Below are 18,765 nucleotides of genomic sequence, written 5' to 3' on the forward strand. Positions count from 1 at the left end.
TCATTTGAAATGTAAATAAATTATATCGAATAATAAAAAAAAAATTAAAAAAAAAAGATAGATGATTTGGCAAACCTTAACCAAATTAACCTGGAGAGAGAAAACCCAGATGAACAATAGTATCAATGAAAGAAAGACATTATAATAGATTTCAGTGAATTCCAAAAAAAGTATTAAGATCTATCTTAAACACTTATATTCTGCTATAATGGAAAATCTAAGGAAAAGAATGAATGAGTTTCTAAATAGATATGACCAATGAGAATTAACAAAGGAGTGATAAAATTTAATCACATCTAGAACAAGCAATAAGATTGAAGCAGTGACATAAAACCAAACCTCTCCATTTAAAAAGTTCATGCATGGGGACTAGAGAGAGGTCTTAGCAGTTAAGAATACTTTGCTCATCTTCCGGATGGCCCCAAATTGGGTGGGGAGATGTGATGCTCCCCTATGGCCTCTGCAGGAACCCACAACACACATGGTATACACTCACCAACACTCACACAGACTCATCTTTTATTTTACACAAATCTAAAAAAAAAAAAGCCCAGGTGCAAATTAATTCATTGCTAAATTCTATAAGAACTTTAAAGAACATCAATACTTCCTACAGACCAAACTTCCTCATGAACATTAATACAAAAATTCTCAATAAAATATTTGAAAACTGAGTTTAAAAATGCATCAGAAAGCTCATTCACCATGACCAAGTTGACTTCCTTCCAGAGATGGAGGAATGAATGAAGAAAAAAAGTAATATATTTCACAAATAGACTCAATGACAGATATCACAAGGTCACATCAGATAAACACTGAAAAACTTCTAATTTCATGCAACAATCCTTTACAATAAAGGTCCCAATGAAGCTAAAAATAGAAGGAACAGATTTCATCCAAATAATCTCTATAAATGGCAAAAGTGTAGTCTATACTATAGTAATTAGGGAAAAACTCAAAATATTTCCACCAGTAAAGAGTAAGGTGAGGAAGGGAATTATACAGAATAAGGAAAGAGCTCAGTTTCCTTAATTATGGATGATATAATCCTGAACAGAAAGGCTCCACTAGAAAACTCGGACCTGAATACTTTTAGCAAAGGGGCAGGATTCAAAAATTAACACACAAAATCTGTAGCCTCCCTATATACAAATAACACACATATTGAGGAAGAAATCAGAAAAACAATCCCATTGTCTATTGCCCCTCACAAATATGTCTTGGAGTAAACCTAACTAAGGGACCAGAAAAGCTGTACAAATGAAAAGTGTAAAACACTGAAGACATAAAAAGAAGACACCAGAAGACAGAAAGTCTCCCATGCTTATGGATTTAGAAAAATAACTATTGCAAAAATTGCTATGTTCCCCCAAACAATATCCATCAAAATTTCAATGTCACCCTTTACAGAAATAGAAACTCTTTGTTGACAAAAGATTGATATCTAGGGTATACCAATAGCTTGACGAATTATATAAGTCAACTAAATAACAAATAACAACCCAATCAATAAACAGCTAATCAAATGAATGAACAATTCATAAAGGATGAAGTCCAAAGGCCATATTACATGAAAAATATTCAACCTCACTAGTCATTGGAGAAGTGAAAATTGACCTATATTGAGATATCATACCACTTAGAATGACAGTCATTTAAAAAGCAAACAGCAGTAGTTGACAAGCATGCAGAACAAAGGGAACCCTCATGCCTTCTGTGAATATAGTCCAGCCACTGCGGAAATCAGTTTGAAGGTTCTTCAAAGAACTGCATATGGATCAGTCACATGACCCAGCCACTCTAGTCCTGGATATTTAGCCAAAGAACTCCATGGTAACACATGACAGGCCCATTTGCATATCCATGACTGTTGTAGCACTAGTCACAATATCTAAGTTATGAATCGACCTAGGTGTCCATCAACAGAGGAACAATTAGAGAAATGGTACATCCATATTTTTTTCAGTCATAATAAAGAATGGTTATGTCACTTGAAAGAAAGTAGATGCAACTGGAGATTATTATAAGGGAATTAAGTCAGCCTCAGAAAGACAAATACTGCAGATATTCTCACATTGATTGGTTCCTGGATTTTGTATAGATGAAATCTAGAATCAGGAAGGTAACAAGTGCTGAGAGTAGGGGACTTGAAAGTAGGGGTAAAGGTCATTAACAGCAGAGAGGAGGAGGAGGAAGAGGAGGAGGGAGGGAAGGAGGGAAGAAGGGAGGAAGAAAGGGAAAATAGGTGATATGGAGGGAAATAGGTTCAAGGAAAACTTGTATGGAAAATGTACTTATGTGACCTGCTACCTTGTACAATTAACACATTAATTAAAATTAAATATTTGGAGAGAGAAAGAGAGAGGAGGGGGAGGGGAAAGAGGAGAAAGAGAGAGAGGAGGGGGAGGGGAAAGAGGAGAAAGAGAGAGAGGAGGGGGAGGGGAGAGGAGAGGAGAGAGAGAGAGAGAGAGAGAGAGAGAGAGAGAGAGAGAGAGAGAGAGAGAGATTTCAATAGAAAGCCCATTTTACAAAGGCTTATTTTGTGAAGAAATTTAAACACACCATGTCTTAGTGTATCCACTTAAGACAAAAGCATAAGAAAATAAATGTAACTTTACAGGACATTTGAAAGACAGTGTTTCATTTGTTGCAAAGTTAAAGTTTTCTGCAAACCAAACTGAGTGCCTGGCCTGGCATACTCTGCAGCACTCACTTGCTCACAGATGAACATGGGAAGTTCACGCTGCCAGCAGGGTCAGGTGTGTCCTGTGCGGTGCTTAGACAGCTTCCGCTCATTATGTCCTTGTCATATTGCTCATATTTCATAACCCCTGAGTAAGGTTTCCTTCTGTATTAATGCAACAAATACATTTTAAATATGTTTCTTCTCTGCAGAAGGCAGAAGATGAAATCCAAGAACACTGATCCAAAGCGATGGATTTTCCTCAATAATACAGATCAATCTACTGAAGTATGGTGGTTTGTTTTGTGAATATTTGTTGGTTACTTAAGATATGAAGAATACTGTTCTTTGTGTACTTACATTATTTAATATATTTATATTTGTTTATAGTGACTTTTTATTTTGTAGTTTTGATTTAATATCAGTCATCTTTGAGATTTAAAATGATTACTTTTATTATTTGACTTCTCACTATCATACGCAGTAAATACTGACTTTAAAAATTTAAGCTTTATGTATTTTCTAGTACAGTGTAACCTTCGAGAAGGCGTGAGTCTCAGCAAACTCCTTGGAGGAGATTAGACTCAGCCATGGTACTATACAGCAGTCTCTCAGCCTTTACTTAGTGAATAAGCGAGCTAAGGCTACTCTGCCTGGTGGCCATTCACTACTCTGGAGATGAGTTCTGTTCTTAGAAGGCTGTTGGGAATAAACTCTGGTCTTTACCTTCAATATATCACGCTCCACTCCCCCTCCACTCCCCCTCCACTCCCCCTCTACTCCCTCTCTACTCCCAGACATAAATATTAAAATACTTCCTAACACTATCAATAGAGCAAAGAAGAACTCAAGTCTCCCTCTTGAGAATAGGCTCCGACAAAGTAAAGAGGATGGATTGCTTTGCTGGGCCAAAGGAACTATTCAAAGTTATGAATCCCTCTCCTAAAGTAAAAAAGATCTGGAGGTTACTTGAGTTTCATAGTCAATATAGAGTACGTAAATAGATGCTTCATCAAAGTTAGCAAGCATGGTAATTGAACACTTGCAGCATGTTTCTTGTAATAAGATTGAATTAGTTTTTATTCTCTTGGGCTAAAAGAAAAGGGATCATCTTAAGTTACCAGAAAGCAAATATGACAGTGTTGATGTCATCTGTCTTTCTCTTCCCAATCTAGTTCGTAGGGAACCCAGTGCTATTCCCATGTGTGAATAGAGAGGTTCTAACCCCAAAATCTTCAAAATATTTAGCATTGCAAATGCAATATGCAACACACATTTTTTTTTATTTTGGTGATGCAGCTGTTGGAAATATATACATCTGTGGTATGTGAAAAGCAACCTCTGACAATGTGCCATTGTTGTCTAAGCTATTACGCCTTTGTCTGCCAGTTTCACATGATGTTTGGAGAACTGGAAAAATATGCTACCATATTAGCTAAAAGTGTTGCATGTGAAGAGAGATCTGAGGGAATAGATAGTTTTCATCCTTCATTAGTCCCAGGTTCTCAGCTCAAAAGATCTTCAAATGGGCAATAGAGTACATAAATCTTTCCCTGGGTAGAGCTTCAGATATAGAGATGAACTTACAAAAGTGACCTATGGCTAGGCGTGCTATCCATACAGAAGGAGAGCAAGCTGGGATACAGCTTAAAGGAATACAGGAAATAGTACAACCCAGGAGCAGAAACGAAACTCAGTTGATAGTATTCTGACAATTATCACTACTAAATATACACATGAGATATTATACCCACTAAGCTCATTGACAATCATGCAAAGGGCAAAGATGATATTTTAAAATGCAGAGGCAATGAGATCAAACTGACCTAAAGCAGCATCTCACTTTCTCTACACTGTATGAAATCCTTTTAATCAGCTAAGGTTAACTGTAACAACAACAACAAAAACCTTAATATCCCAGTTTAGAGTCCCCAAAGTATTTCTCACTCAGCTTCACATTCACCAAGGCTCAGTTGCAGATCTGGTCTATACCAACCTTGTGTGTGAACCCAGGATGTCAACGATGCCTCTATATAAGTCTGCCCTGCCCTGTTTTTGGTAATGCTAGGGATCAAAGCCAAGCCCTTGAATACACCAGGCAAATGTTCTACCCCTAGGCTGTAGCCCCAATCTCTGTGAAATTATATTCATCATTTGGTGTTAGGAAATAAGATAGATGGTAGATAATATAAAGTTCCCAAACTTCTCCCCAGAACTTATCCTCAGAAATACAAACGTTGTCTCTGGACATTACGGCTACTCTTGGACCAAAAGGGAAGGGGCACTCTAAAGAGTGGATGGCCAGCACTGCAGTTGGGATGGTGCATGCTCACAGCTGCTTTAGGGAAGATGTAATTATTGAGAATTCAAAGTATGATGTACTATCCTACACAAGCTACAAAATATGCTAGAATCCTCAAAGCAAGTAGCTACAGTGGCTACTTAGCATTATGTGTTCTGTTCATAGATGATGAGGAACAGGTTCACCTACCTGTTCATAACCATGAATATTGCATAATTCAGGACACTAAGTACTTGATCGTGCTTCCCTCCTCCCACACACCGAGTAGTTCCATAATGGCTTCTTTTAAAGACAATTGCTTCCCACTGTTTTAGACCCTGTGTGCATGGAGGAATAGTAGTAGGAATAAGTTGCACCCGCAGATGGTGCAACTGTCTTGTTGGGGTTCCCATTCTTGAGATTTCTAGATTTTCTTTGATAAAAATCCACTGACAGGCTTGGAAGGGTCTCTCCTAAATGCTCCCTCTCTTTGCTAGTTTTGTTCTGCTGTCTCTTCTTACAGATTACAAACTATTCTCACTCCTAAATATTTTTCCCACTCCTAAATATTAAGCACACCCCTCCCGTATTTCCACAACTCCAAGCCTTTTTGGCAAATCTTTGTAGTAAACAGATGGATGCCCTGTGTTGCTGGGAGACCACTTCATAAGTAGAATCCAGTCCAGGAGGAGAAGGAAGGGCCGCACAGCATGGTGGGTATGAGCTTCTATCTCTCTTCCTCTCCCCTCTTCTCCCTCCTCTATGTTTTTTTGTGACTCCCCTTTTTATTTCAGTTCTGGCTTGTTGCCTGCAAACTGAACAACTCTGAGCAGGTCACCTCCCCTCAGTAAGCTCGCATTTTCTCATCTTAAGACTGAGAATAATAATGCTATTAACCCATGGGTGTTTCGTGATTATTAAATGAAAATGTCAAGCTCTTAGCAAGGTGTTGTTTTGGTTGACAGAACTAAGTTGCTGCTGTTTATTGTAGTCAGAAAAGTTGACCCATTAGGGGGTGAGGGTGAGCTACTTCTCATTAAATTCTAAGAGCGGTCTACTCAGGCTGGAGTGGAAACTGCTTGTTATCTATCAGTATTCGGAGGAGGTTCATTTACCGGACTACCATGTAGTTAAAAGAGACAGCATGGTCTTGAATTATCCTTTATGTCCAACACCAGTTTAGTCCTTGATGTATTTTGGGACTTCACACATAGCCATGAAGATTACCTATCTGTCTGGTACCTGGCTGGATTAAGATCAACTGATTCCAGTTCCAGCCACTCTCTGCTGACACTCTCCTTCCTGCAGCACACACACACACACACACACACACACACACACACACGCACACACACACGCACACACACACGCACACGCGCGTGCGCGCACACACACACACACACACACACACGCACACACACACACACACCCTTCCCTCTTTCTCCTTCCTTCTCCAGCCCTCTCTCCCACCACCCTTGCTACTCTCCAGACTACATTTCAATTTCCTCCCAGTTCCTACTTCCTGGAAGGGAAGTAGCAGTATACTGTCTGAATCTGAATCTGAAACTGTCTAGTCACAAGAAACCTTTCCATGCAGGCTTTGGATAATGACTGGAGTGATCCATGGTGTCTTTGCTATAGAAAAGTCACCAGAGGGAATGCGTGTCTTCCCTGACATTGGGTGCTCTTTTCTTACCCTCTTGCAGCCGGCAGCCTTCGTGATGAGGACATTAGTCCACTGTTGCCAACCAGCAGCCCCAAAGTTTCCCCGGAGCCAGAGCAGCTTGCGCGCCCGCGCGCAGGGTCTGGACCAATGTGCGTGGGTTGTGCCGAGCCCACCCGGACGCCCTCCCCCGTGGAGCGTGCTGCTGGCCAATGACAGCCTGGCCCTGATGGCTTGGCTTTCTCCCCTCCTCTGTTGCTGCTCCCTAACCCACTCTGCCCCGCCCACCCTCTCTAGCTCGGCTTGCCTCCCGCTAGCTAGCTCAGTGAGCGCACAGCACTAACAAGCCTCAGCGAGCTGGCACCTACAGCCGGTGCTCCCCTCCTGGGTCCCGGGTCAGCTGCTCGCCGCCAGAAGTGGCTTCTGACCCTGGGGACCGTGGGTCAGAGGAACTTCATTCCCGAAGGGAACTGGTGCGAGAGAAGACAGAGTACAGGCGAGCCATGGACCCTGTGAGCCAGGTAGAACAGAACAGGACAGGCAGGGTGACTGGCCTAGGATTGGGAACCGCCCGCCCGGGACGTCGATACACTGGACAGGTGTCTCCAGCCCTCGGCTCATACTTTTGCTTTCTCTCCCCTTTCTTGTTCATCTGTAGCTGGCTTCTGCGGGCAGCTTTCGGGCATTGAAGGAACCCCTTGCCTTCCTGAGAGCCCTGGAGTTGGTGAGTAGCTGAGAAGCATCAAGCTGTCAGTTACAAAGAGGTCAAGTCGGGCGCTCTCTGCTAGGTTCTGTTCATAGCCAGGGGTCCAGCCTCCTTCAATCCTGCCTGCTCCGGAGGAGCGGTTCTGGGGCTGCCAGATAGGGGTCGAGGTCACGTTGGGATCCCAGGTGAAATGTAGATGCATCTATGCAGGAGCTCGAATCCCGTCCTTTCTCAGCTTGCTGGCAAGCAGGGTCGGGTAGAGGAAGCAGGGGAGGTGGGAGGGAGGAGGAGAGCCTCCATAGAGCTCTGGCCTCTCCTCTTGTACCTTTGTGAGCCCTGGACCAGATTGGGTAGGGAACCATCACAGATGGAGATCTGGAAGGACTTGTCCAAGCTGGAAAAGTTGGTCAGCACTGGGACAGCTTCTGTTCTGTGTGGGGATAGTCGGATCTCTGAGACTCACCGCTTGGCTGGAATCTCCAGCTGTACTTATGCTCAGGATGTTTCTGAGAGAGGCTAGTGTCAGTGAGGAGGACTTCCCTAGTATCATTTTCCTGCCGTCACTACTGTTTTTTTTTTCCAGCCAAATTCTTGATAAGCTTTCTCTAGGTTTTGAGCTGTGGGAACTTATATCGCGGCTCTGATTTGTTTCTGTTTTAAAAAGCCACCTCATTCTTGTTACCTGTGGTAATCTGTCTGCAGACAAGAGCATGGCACAAAAATGGTTACTCACGAGGCCTCATGGAGCGATGCCAATGCTGTTGGCTGGAATGAGAGTTATCCGGAGTGAAGTCTGCGGGTCACACATTTCCTCTTGTTGGGAGCTCTGGAAGGCTAGAGAAGCCATCTGAACAGAAAGTTCAAAGCCCGTCATGTAGAATTAATCACAGGCGCTAACACCGACCAGCTAGAAAATTATGTAAGAGCCTGTTCTGTGCTTCAGACTCAGAGAGAAGGGTGTGTGTCTGGCTCTCCCAACATAAGTGTGATGCATGTTTACATCACAGTCTAGAGATAATCATGGCTTCCCTGTGAATTGACCTGAACGACCATGCCTGATTGGGTCATTTTAACCTCTTCTAGAAAGTTTTTTAAGAAGGCTCCAGCTACTGGATTTCAGTTGGCTATTCTGATACTATGTTCTCTCTCTCTCTCTCTCTCTCTCTCTCTCTCTCTCTCTCTCTCTCTCTCTCTCTCTGTGTGTGTGTGTGTGTGTGTGTGTACAAAGGCCATGGTTGGTCCACATGTGGTGTCAGAAGACAAAATATGGGAGTTGGTTGTTGGTCCTCTCAGTCCCCTTATATAGATTCCTGGGATTGAACTCAGATTGTGAGGTTTGGAAGCAAGTGCATTTATCTGCTGAGAGACTGACAGCTGTAAAGTTGGTTGGTTGGGTGGTTGGTTGGTTTTGCTTTTTTTCCTTGTTGCCAAGTCAGGCAAACCCTGCTATGCTCACAGCTGAAGGGCCTTTCAACTGTCTTCCTGAACCCCTTTCTCCCATTCATTTACTTAGCCATTCAACCGTAATGTCTTGTGAAGGCACACTTTAAAGAAAACAAAAACAAAATAGTACTTCAGTTGTCAACTTATTATCCCTCCAAAGTTCAGAAACCTGACATAATTTTCTGATAGAACACTTGACTATCTCATATTGTCATTTCCTTGAAATATCACTCATTCTTCACCATGATTTTTTGCCCCTACAAACAAGGTCTCTATTGATAGATTTCAAAAGCCTGGTCAATCTGAGTGAGTTTGTTTACATCATAGCTTTCTGGGCAGCCAATCAGAATTCAGGGAAGATGGACATTCATCAACCATCATTCAAACCAAGCCTCAAATGCATCAATGCTGAAAAAGCAGGAGAACACTGTCTCTTCAAAGCTCAAAGGCTACTTACCCCACTGAACATTTCTTTTCACGTTCCAGGCCTAGAGGAGATGTTTGTTCTCAGCTGAAATGTTAGCACCTCAGTGAAGTGTGTCCCACACTCCTCCCCATTTCTTACCTCTAAATGGAGTGACTCACTTCATTCTTTGGGCTTCTTTTACTTCTTATTCGTCTATGCGCAGGAAGTATCACATTGTATTACATTGTACTATAGGCTGTTTTGTCTTGAGATGGAGAGATAACAGTGGTGGGCAGGTGCAGAGCAGGTATACACACCTGTGTGTGCACTGACATGTGTGTGCACTGACAAGTGTGTGCACTGACATGTGGAGCTGCTCTGAGACCCATGCACCCTACATGCATATGACAGTGGCATCGGGTGGAAGTATAGTTGTCTAGTACAATATATCTCTGCCCTCTGTATCTGTGTCTTTTATTAGACGCATTCAGAACACTTGGAAAACAGTGGGTAATCTGGAAAATGTTCATTGGTCATGATAGAGCCCTTACCACAGCCAGTTTTTCTTCCTCTGTAGAAGCTGTCAAAGGGGTAGAAAGTGGCTTTGAGGCTGAGAGTCTCCGGTCTTTAAGCTATAATCCTTGTCAGCATCTATAACCACGAAAATAAAGCTCACATAAAGATATATGTTTCAACGGCCTTCTTGTTGCTATAATTAATCACCTTAAACTGAACAGTGGTTGTATCAGAGAGATTTCTTTCCCATAGTTCTGATGGCTGCAAGTTTCTATCAAAGGCTGACAGATTCTGTGTCTGGCAAGAGCCCACTTTCTGGTTCACAGATGGCACCTTCCCTGTGTGGGGGGGGAGGGTCCTCCCCCTCCCCATCTGCCCTTTGTAAGGGCACCAATGCAGTTCATGAGGTCTCTCACCTTGTGAGTGATCCAGGTCCCAAATGGGCCACCATCTAATACTGCCATTTGGGGGATCGGGTTTTAACATGTAAAGATTGGAAGACACACATACATCTAAACCACAATATGTTCAGGGATATTTATCGTACCTCATTTACAGTGAAAAAATGAAAACAACCAGTAAATCCATGTAGGAAAATAGTTATAGGTGGAATCTGTGCAAATAATAAAATATGCTACCATCAAAAAAATGAACTAAATTAATATCCATTTACATGGAAGTTGATGCCTATATACTAACTGTCAAAAATGAATCCAGGCACAGTGGTATCCCACTGTACTCCAAGGACTAAGGAGGCTGAGGAAGAGGGATCATCCTGGCATATGCAGTGAAATCCTGCTTCAAAGCAATTCTTAAAAACAGAAAAGAAAGCAAATTAGCTTTTCTTTCTTTTTTTAAACACGTCATAAACTTTAAATGGAGGAAATAATACCCCTCCTTTAATCAGTATGAAAATGATGTGGCCCATCACACATGCAGGCTACCTGCCCAGCACAACATGGTCTTTGCAAAACTACAGTGTGTGTGTATGTGTTTGTGTGTGTGTGTGTGCCTCTGCTTTATATGAACGTAGAGGGAAGCATAACAGTACATACAATTGAACAAATAGTGTTTTTTTTTTTTGACACAATGTAATTTGGTAGTGAGTGGTAGACAACGGGACAGGTTGAAAGTCATGCGAGTTAAAACTGTAGATATATCACTCCTGCATGCGAGTGAGTCCTAGTAACTCGTGTTGTAAGATTTTTCCTAGAGATGGACCTTTTGAACTGATTCACATCCGAACACAAACTCTTAGGGGGAAGATACATTTTATCTGCTCTTTCCTCTTGAAGAGCTTGTGGGTAAAATAAATGTAAACTCTCAATAACATAAAAAAGTGTGGCAGAGAAGCCTCAACTACTTTTGAGCACGTTCAGTCAAGTTTCCTCACCCTTCATGTCTATTAAGATGGGGTAAGGTAATTTTTATTAAGTTTTCAAAACCAGAGATTCAAAACACAAATCTGACTCTGGTCATTCATTTACTTTATTACATGATAAGAAATTATATCCTAAAAGGCTCTTAAACCATTATTTGGAAATGTTACAAATATCCAGTTTAAGCTGTTTTCATATTTTGAAAAGACATGAACATGCCATCCAATCTTCTACTGGTCTTTCTTCTTTTGTTTCTTCAGTGCTACAAATGCCCCCCTCCCGCCCCCACTCTCACTCGCTCTTGCTCTATCCCTGTAAATATTTGTAGTGAGCCCATTACTTTCTTTCTTCTGCTATTTATAAGCGCAGGGCTTACACGTGGGTTTCAGGTAAAGTGGAGAGTAGAGTCAGCATGCTCACTTTGCTCAGGACATACTAATGCTCAGATGCTCTCCCTGCTGGGGACTTCTTGCCCCTGATGATGCTGTGTGACTGGCCAAGTCCTCGAGCACCAGGTGGCAACTCCAGATACTCTAGATTGTGCCCTCATGGAGCCACCTTACTGGATTCCTCGAATGCTCATTCTCTGATGTCCATAGCTAATTATGCTGTCACATGTCCATTCTTAGTCTAACTTTCGTCTCTGGTCCTTTACCTCCATGATGAGGATAGCCCACCTGGAAATGCATGTGGTCTATTAAAGTGATAGCACTAGGATTTATTTTATCACCACTTCCGAACTTATAGCTATGTTCTCCAAGAAATATCACACCCCTTGCTGCTTTCTTGCTATCAATAGACAGTGTATATAATTCCTGTTATTGATAATAATCAATTGATACCTATAGCAGAGTGTAATATAGTGATAGACACACTTTCAAACTTCTAGAAAGAGAAGCAATGATAACCACACCCCTCTGAGAGCTTCATATGAAGCCTCATGAGTCATGCTGGTATTTTATGATGTCATCTCATCTTGGAGCTCTGGAATCCTAACTATCGCACTGTGAACAAAACCAGTAGGAATTCCAAAGCCAAGATTTGACCACCTCCTCGCTCCATGTAGTATTTCCTGTAAATGCTATAGTCTTCTCCCATTTGGCAAGTTCTCAGTGTCTCAGATCCCAAAGCTTCAAAGAAGATTTAAAAGCCAATAATGTCTTATTTTGTGGACCCATCAAGAAACATATTTGAGACCTTTTCTGAAATTGACAGGAATGTCTTTTTTAGAAAAAAATTCAACAGATATTTATTGTCTTTTATGTTTGACTTCGTTTTTCTGCTCATCGTTAGTTAACCAAGCAAGTTTAATTAAAATTATTTTCTCACATAAAATATCTACAAGATACTTTTATTATAAAGTCGATAATATAATCACATTTTATTGTCATTGGCATGCACCCCCCCAATATAAACAAAATGGCAAACAGTGACATAAAACATGAAAATCATGAGTGGCAATCTGCCATTAAGGGCCTGGTGTATTTAAAGCTAAGTTGATGTGGTGGATTTAATTATAACTTTGTCATCTCTGACAAAATTGTGTTCAGTTAGAATATGAATGAACACATGTATCATGCTAAGCAGCATCCCAGAGGTTAGCACATAAGGCTTCTCTGAGTTTACTGAGGCAGCTGGCAGGAAGGCACATCAGAACAGGGAAAAATAATACAGGGAAACTTCTTCCAAGAGGATTCTAAGCTCTACCTGCTACAGGTATAAAGCAAGGTGGCAAAGAGTCATGTCTTAGTTTAAAACAAATTCTAGACCTTCAAGGACCATGACTTCTTAACATCTCTGTCTTCACATGAAAGAGAAAATTGAATCTAACTAATCACCCAAGCAAACATGCACATGGGAGGAAGTGCAGATCACCCTTTCCAAAGCCTGCTTCCTGATCTGCACATGTTTATTTTATTTTTTATTTCTTGGACATTTGAAAGTCCTGGTAATGGTTTCGTGCTGATGAGGTGGCTTTAAACATGCCAATTCGTCTCTTTGGTACATGCTGTATTTCCCTTCTTACCCAACACTGACTGGCTAGTGAATTGTTTTCCACTTGGGTGTCAGCCTGGCTAGGGCAGTGTTGTTCATTGAAGTTGACCTCTTGATATTATCTAGAGCATGTACTCTAGTGATACATTTACATTCTAGCCAAGGTAGAATGTCGTCTTATTCATCTGTAGAATCTAACAGTCTAGTGCAGTTCTTGGAATACAGAAAGGCTCACTCCAAGAGCATCTACCAATCCTCCTATAGCTCCCAGACTCCAGGGTCTACTCAATATCAAGTGGAAGAGGTGAGGGAAGGTGGCAAGAGAGAAAGAAAATGGAGGGAGGATACGTGAATTCTAGAGAACAAAGTCCCTTCCTGTAATCTGCTGTCAAGTAGAATTGTAAGGACTCCATAGAAATACACAATAAGCTCTTAGTCTTAGTTGTGAAAGAGATTAGCTCACACAAACAGATGAGAAGGGGATGTTTTAGACCTTACCATTTAGTAAAAGAGGAGAAGAACCCTTATAGAATAATGAATGGTAAGTGACCTGAGCACCAAGAGTCCTTAGCAAGGCTGCCTTTCCAGGATTTTAGACACGGTCCTGCCTGCCTTCTCAGCACACGCTCTTTGTGAATATCCCTTATCCTACGCAGGATTCTCATCTGACACCCTGAAGGAAGGAATGTGATTGCCTTGGCTGATTGCTTTTTCAGTTTAACCTAACTGTCAACCCCAGGCCATATCCTAAGCCAATGAACTAGCATATGGATTCATTGCCCACAGGTCAAACGTCCACTGTTATTTTGTCATCCATGACCTGATTTTAAAGGACCATGAAAGTCAAGCCACTCTCCTCTAGACCATCCTTTCTAATAGAGCAGTGGAAGGAACAATCTTTAAAGTCATGGGCATAACAGGCCCAGTGAATGGTCTCTCTCTCTCTCTCTCTCTCTCTCTCTCTCTCTCTCTCTCTCTCTCTCTGTGTGTGTGTGTGTGTGTGTGTGTGTGTTGTATATGTGTGGTGTGCATGTGTGTGTTTATATGCTGTATATTTGTGTGTGTGTTGTGTAAGTATATGTGTGGTGTATGTATGGTGCATGTGTGTGTAAGTTTGTGTGGTGTGTGGTGTGTGCGCATTTATATGTTGTACATTTGTGTGTATATATAAGTATTTGTGGGGTATGTGTGTATGTGGTATGTGGGGTGTATGTATGTGCTGTGTGTATGTGTTTGTTGATGTAATAGAAAACTAAAATTTTGAAGAAACATCATTTGTTTGCTTTGTGTGCTTAATGTTTTCTGTTTGATGAAGGAGAACAGGGTTTAGTTGATATGCAAAATTCACCTAAGGCTTGAAGAAATGTGGGTTTTGAATCAGCTATGTGCTGATTGGGCCCTTTTATTTTATTCAATTTAATTTAAAATTTGAAAGCTGTGGAGTCTTCACATGGGCATCATAAGTGTCACATCGTTTGCTTGCTTGTAGGGGTTACATGTTAGTGAAAACTTTAGTAGTGACTTACCTTTACCACAGCTATGGGACTGTAACTGGGGAAGACCTTGTTGATGATGACACTAAATTTACAGTTGCAGTGTAGTCTCTCAAGACTTCTAGATCTGTATAAACACAGTTTGTTCAGTATTACACTATTAGTTCATGATGCTGTGTGTGTGTGTGTGTGTGTGTGTGTGTGTTATCTTCCCACTGGAAAAGGTGCATGGTGAGGCAATCAAAAACCATATAAAAATGGCGTTAATTCTAACATGTAGAAAAATAGCAGCTTTCTGGTTGTCTGTGACTTAAGTGATTTATTACAATCTGAGGGCTACTAAATAGCCTTGCTTATGAATTTGATTTGGGGTGATCAAATAATTTTCCTAAAGTCAGACAATAAGTAAATCATAAAGATGTGAATATGAGCAGAAACCAAATGCCATGTTCTGGATCATCTTCCTGAATTTTCTTCTTGTTCATGTACAGGGTGTCAGTGGTTTCCCCACTGGAAAAAAAATAGAAATGACACAAATCTATATCTGTATCTATCATCTATTAATACAAGACTTTAAGAAGTTTACATTTTTTGTTTTATTCTCAATCCTGTTTCTTTTTTACTATCAAAGACACCAGAAAATAAAACAAAATTACTATCAAAGACACCAGAAAATAAAACAAAATTTAAATTCTAAGTGTACTCAAAATAGTTTCTCAGGGTATTCTTATTATCAAAAATATTCCTGTTTCATCAGAAAAACTTATCTTATATATCTTATAGAATATTCATCAACAGTCCACTCCCTAAGGAAAAGCAAATCCAGAAATCTGTTGTGGACATATGCCCAGGAAGACATCTTGGGAATTCACAAAATCTCTAGATACTTAGCAAAATTATAAACACTTAAATTCCTTTGGATGTCTGGGAATTTACTTAAGCCAAGTGAGTCCCATTATTGATGAAGGGGAATGCATGAATTTTGTCTGCTTCCTGAGAGTGAGAACTGAGGTTCCTCAGGTTTGTTATTTGGAGGATTGTGTGCCAAATATTCCTCTGTGGTATTAACAGGAAGTGCTCACCCATCTGCCTGCTCAACTGTAGACTGCTTAACTCTGCTTTTGTATCGTGATTTTACCTGATGGTTTTGCTTGTACCTGATGACAGATTGATGACATGCTGGAATCTTTCCAGAAGTAGTGGGCCAGAATTACAAAGTGAAAAAGACATGGATTGAATAATAATTCTGGAAGCCTGGTAGATGCTGGTCCATGACTAGAGTGAAACATGGAGATCCTGAGAAACACTGCACCTGGACAAAGACATGGCTGGCTAGGGAGCAGTTGATGGCATATGCACTTTTTTCCAGACTGCAGAAGGCAGAGACAGGCAGATCTCTGTGAGGTTGAGGCTAGCCTAGCTTATATTGGGAGTTCTAGGATAGCTCAGAGATACATAGTGGGACCCTGACTCAAAAAAAGGAAATAAAATGTGTGCCCCTAGAGGTTTGTTGCCTGTATAGGTCAACAAGGGAAAATTAAGTAGGGGTGATGGAGGAAGTTTGGGGTGGCGGTAAGGACCAGGGTGTTCGGAAGCCCTATGAATACAGACAGTAATGACGACACACCAGGACCAGCTTTGGGGAGAGAAGTCACCTTTCCTTGGGGTGATTCAAGAATTATATGGCTTTGGCAACAAGGTTTAGGAATATCTAGGGTGGCCAAATGTCATTGGCTGAAGGCTTAAGGTACTGAGATTCTTCAATAGCATGTAGAAGCATTTCAGGAGCCTCAAGTGTTAGCTGAACTTGTTTTTGTCAGGAGAAAGAAAGTTGAACCTGTAATGTTAACCAAGGCTGCTACGTGACATTCTACAGGTATAGGTGTGTGAAGGGTAAGGTCAGAGAAAGGGAAGCCCTGCCTCCATTTTCTGCTGATCCCAGAAGGCTGTGTGAGAAATGGTAGATTTTGACCTTTACAGCAGGGCAACAAAATTGTGCTGGATTTGGAACTGTACAACGTTGATCTGAACCACCAACTTTGGATATTTTTATGGACAAGTCAACTTTACTAAGCCTCAAGTTTCTTAGGGATTTTCAACTACATCCAAGATTTATTTAAAAATTAATAAATAGCTAAGAATCCTTAAACACACTCCTATATCAGTTTTTCAACTCTAGCATGGAATGGGCATTTAGAACACAAAAGTGTGGCTGAAATATGAAGGTGTCATTCAAAGGCTTGGTAATGATGACAGTCTCTAAACCTAGAAACTAAACTTGGTCTAGGGATATGGTCAGTATTGATTCACTTGTCTAGTATTGATTTAATCTTCAACCTTAAAAAACACAGAAACAAAAATGTCAAAACAGACTAAGGTTAGGGCCAGTTACGTGGGAATTTTTTCCATGGGGAAATGCTCCACTGGCTGCCATTAATATTCACCTGCTACTTCAATTATTTGAGGATGTGGGGAAGGTGTGTTTTCATCTGCCATAGATAATAAATGAGGTTTATTCAAGAATTTTTGCTGTTAGATTTTTCAATTCCATTTATAGAGCAATTGAAAGAAAAGCACAGTTACTCATGAGATCACCAACATCACTCAGGAGTTTATATTTGAAATTGATTTTAAAGTATGTATGCAATTTGATGAGATGGCCCAATGGTTAAAAGCTTTTGTAGTATACCATGAGGACCTGAGCTTGGATCCTAGTACCCGAGTAACAATCTAGGTATGGTCTTTAGAGGCCTGCAACTTTAGGACCATGGCTAGGAGTGGAGACAAGGAATTATTAGGGCTTACCTGCTGCCACCCTTGACGAGAGAGAGAGAGAGAGAGAGAGAGAGAGAGAGAGAGAGAGAGAGAGAGAGAGAGAGAGAGAGAGAGACATCTTGATTTTTAAAAAGACAAATAAGGCAACTATGCCCCCAATAGGTAACACAGGCTAAAAATAAAAATTTAGGGCCAGAAATTGGTTATTTACCTTGATGTTGTTGGACAAGGGAGTCACACAGGCCCTACAGAATATTGCCATTGTTCTTTGTTGCCCTTCAGATGTTGGTGGTAATATGCTGTTGCTAAAGACACCACATACTTGACTTATATAATATAGAACTGATATCAAGCCAGTATGGACCTGGATGCTTCCTACGTATTAGCTACCTTTAGTACTGAAAGGTGACAGTCTACTGGAGGAGAAAAATAACCATCAGCTCTCCCCTGCTTTAAATTCTGTGCGCTGGGACAATGACTGACCTGACATGAGAGGCCCACTGGTACAAAGTGCTATGAACATGATGGAAGAAACCAAAGACTTTCTGATTGGATTTAAGATCCTGTTCCATATATTGAAACTCCTATTCAGAACCATTATCAAACAAAGAACTTATGGCTACATATTGTCATGGGTGCTAGGAGAGAACCTACTACTATTATGTTCCTAAATAAATGCAGTATTAAACCAACTCCTAATGATGTATAATTATGCCCATTGATGAATCTCAATCATCATCTGAGAGAAGCTTCTATTTACAATAGATAGTGATTAACATAGAGACCCGCAGCTGATGCAGAGAATAAGAAACTGCAGAATGCTTAGCTCTAAAGGGGATGTATATATATTCCACTCTCCCTTGCAAGGATCAGAGATCCTGGTAGAAGATCAGGGGAAAGAGTATAAAAACTGGGGACAGTGGATGGCTACAAGGAAACAAGGCAAAGCAGGGTTGCTGCACAAATGTGGTTATAACAGAATATCCAAAACCTGTGCAAACCCAAACCAGACAAAATCCCAGCATGGAAAGGAAAGTAGGGAGCATATTCCCACACCTAGCCCTGGAGTGATCGGCAATTCCTAGCTGCTGGAGACAAAAGGATCAGTTTTCTTTAAGGTCCCATAATTAAACCATGTTTCAGTGGAAGGCCAGACATCCAAGAATATTTGGGCATCACAAGTTGGGCATCAAAGGTGTTTTTTAAAAAAAGACACAAAGTTGGGCTAGAGAAGGGGAAGTAGATCTGGGAAAAATTTGAAGTAAATATGATGAAAATATGTGTACATAAGTTAAAACTCTCAAAGAAATAATAAATATCTAAAAGATGATAAAGTGCTGTCCTGTGTATAAAACTGACAGCAGCATTGAACGTTAGAAAACTTGGCAGAAAATAGCATGTTTAGTAACAGAAGTAGGAGATTTG

At 40.9% G+C, this 18,765-nt stretch overlaps 1 protein-coding gene across 1 annotated transcript in view; it reads left to right on the forward strand.

The window, feature by feature from the left end:
* Positions 1-6,940: 6,940 nt before the first annotated feature.
* Synpr (synaptoporin) overlaps positions 6,941-18,765 on the forward strand; it is a 335,672-nt gene continuing 323,847 nt past the window's right edge. The window contains exons 1-2 of the mRNA XM_052190347.1: positions 6,941-7,148; positions 7,286-7,351. Coding sequence (XP_052046307.1) covers positions 7,131-7,148; positions 7,286-7,351 — 84 coding nt within the window. The 5' untranslated portion in view covers positions 6,941-7,130. The remainder of the gene's footprint in view (positions 7,149-7,285; positions 7,352-18,765) is intronic.

This window comes from Apodemus sylvaticus, chromosome 8 (assembly GCF_947179515.1).
Source record: "Apodemus sylvaticus chromosome 8, mApoSyl1.1, whole genome shotgun sequence".
NCBI classification, from domain to species: domain Eukaryota; kingdom Metazoa; phylum Chordata; class Mammalia; order Rodentia; family Muridae; genus Apodemus; species Apodemus sylvaticus.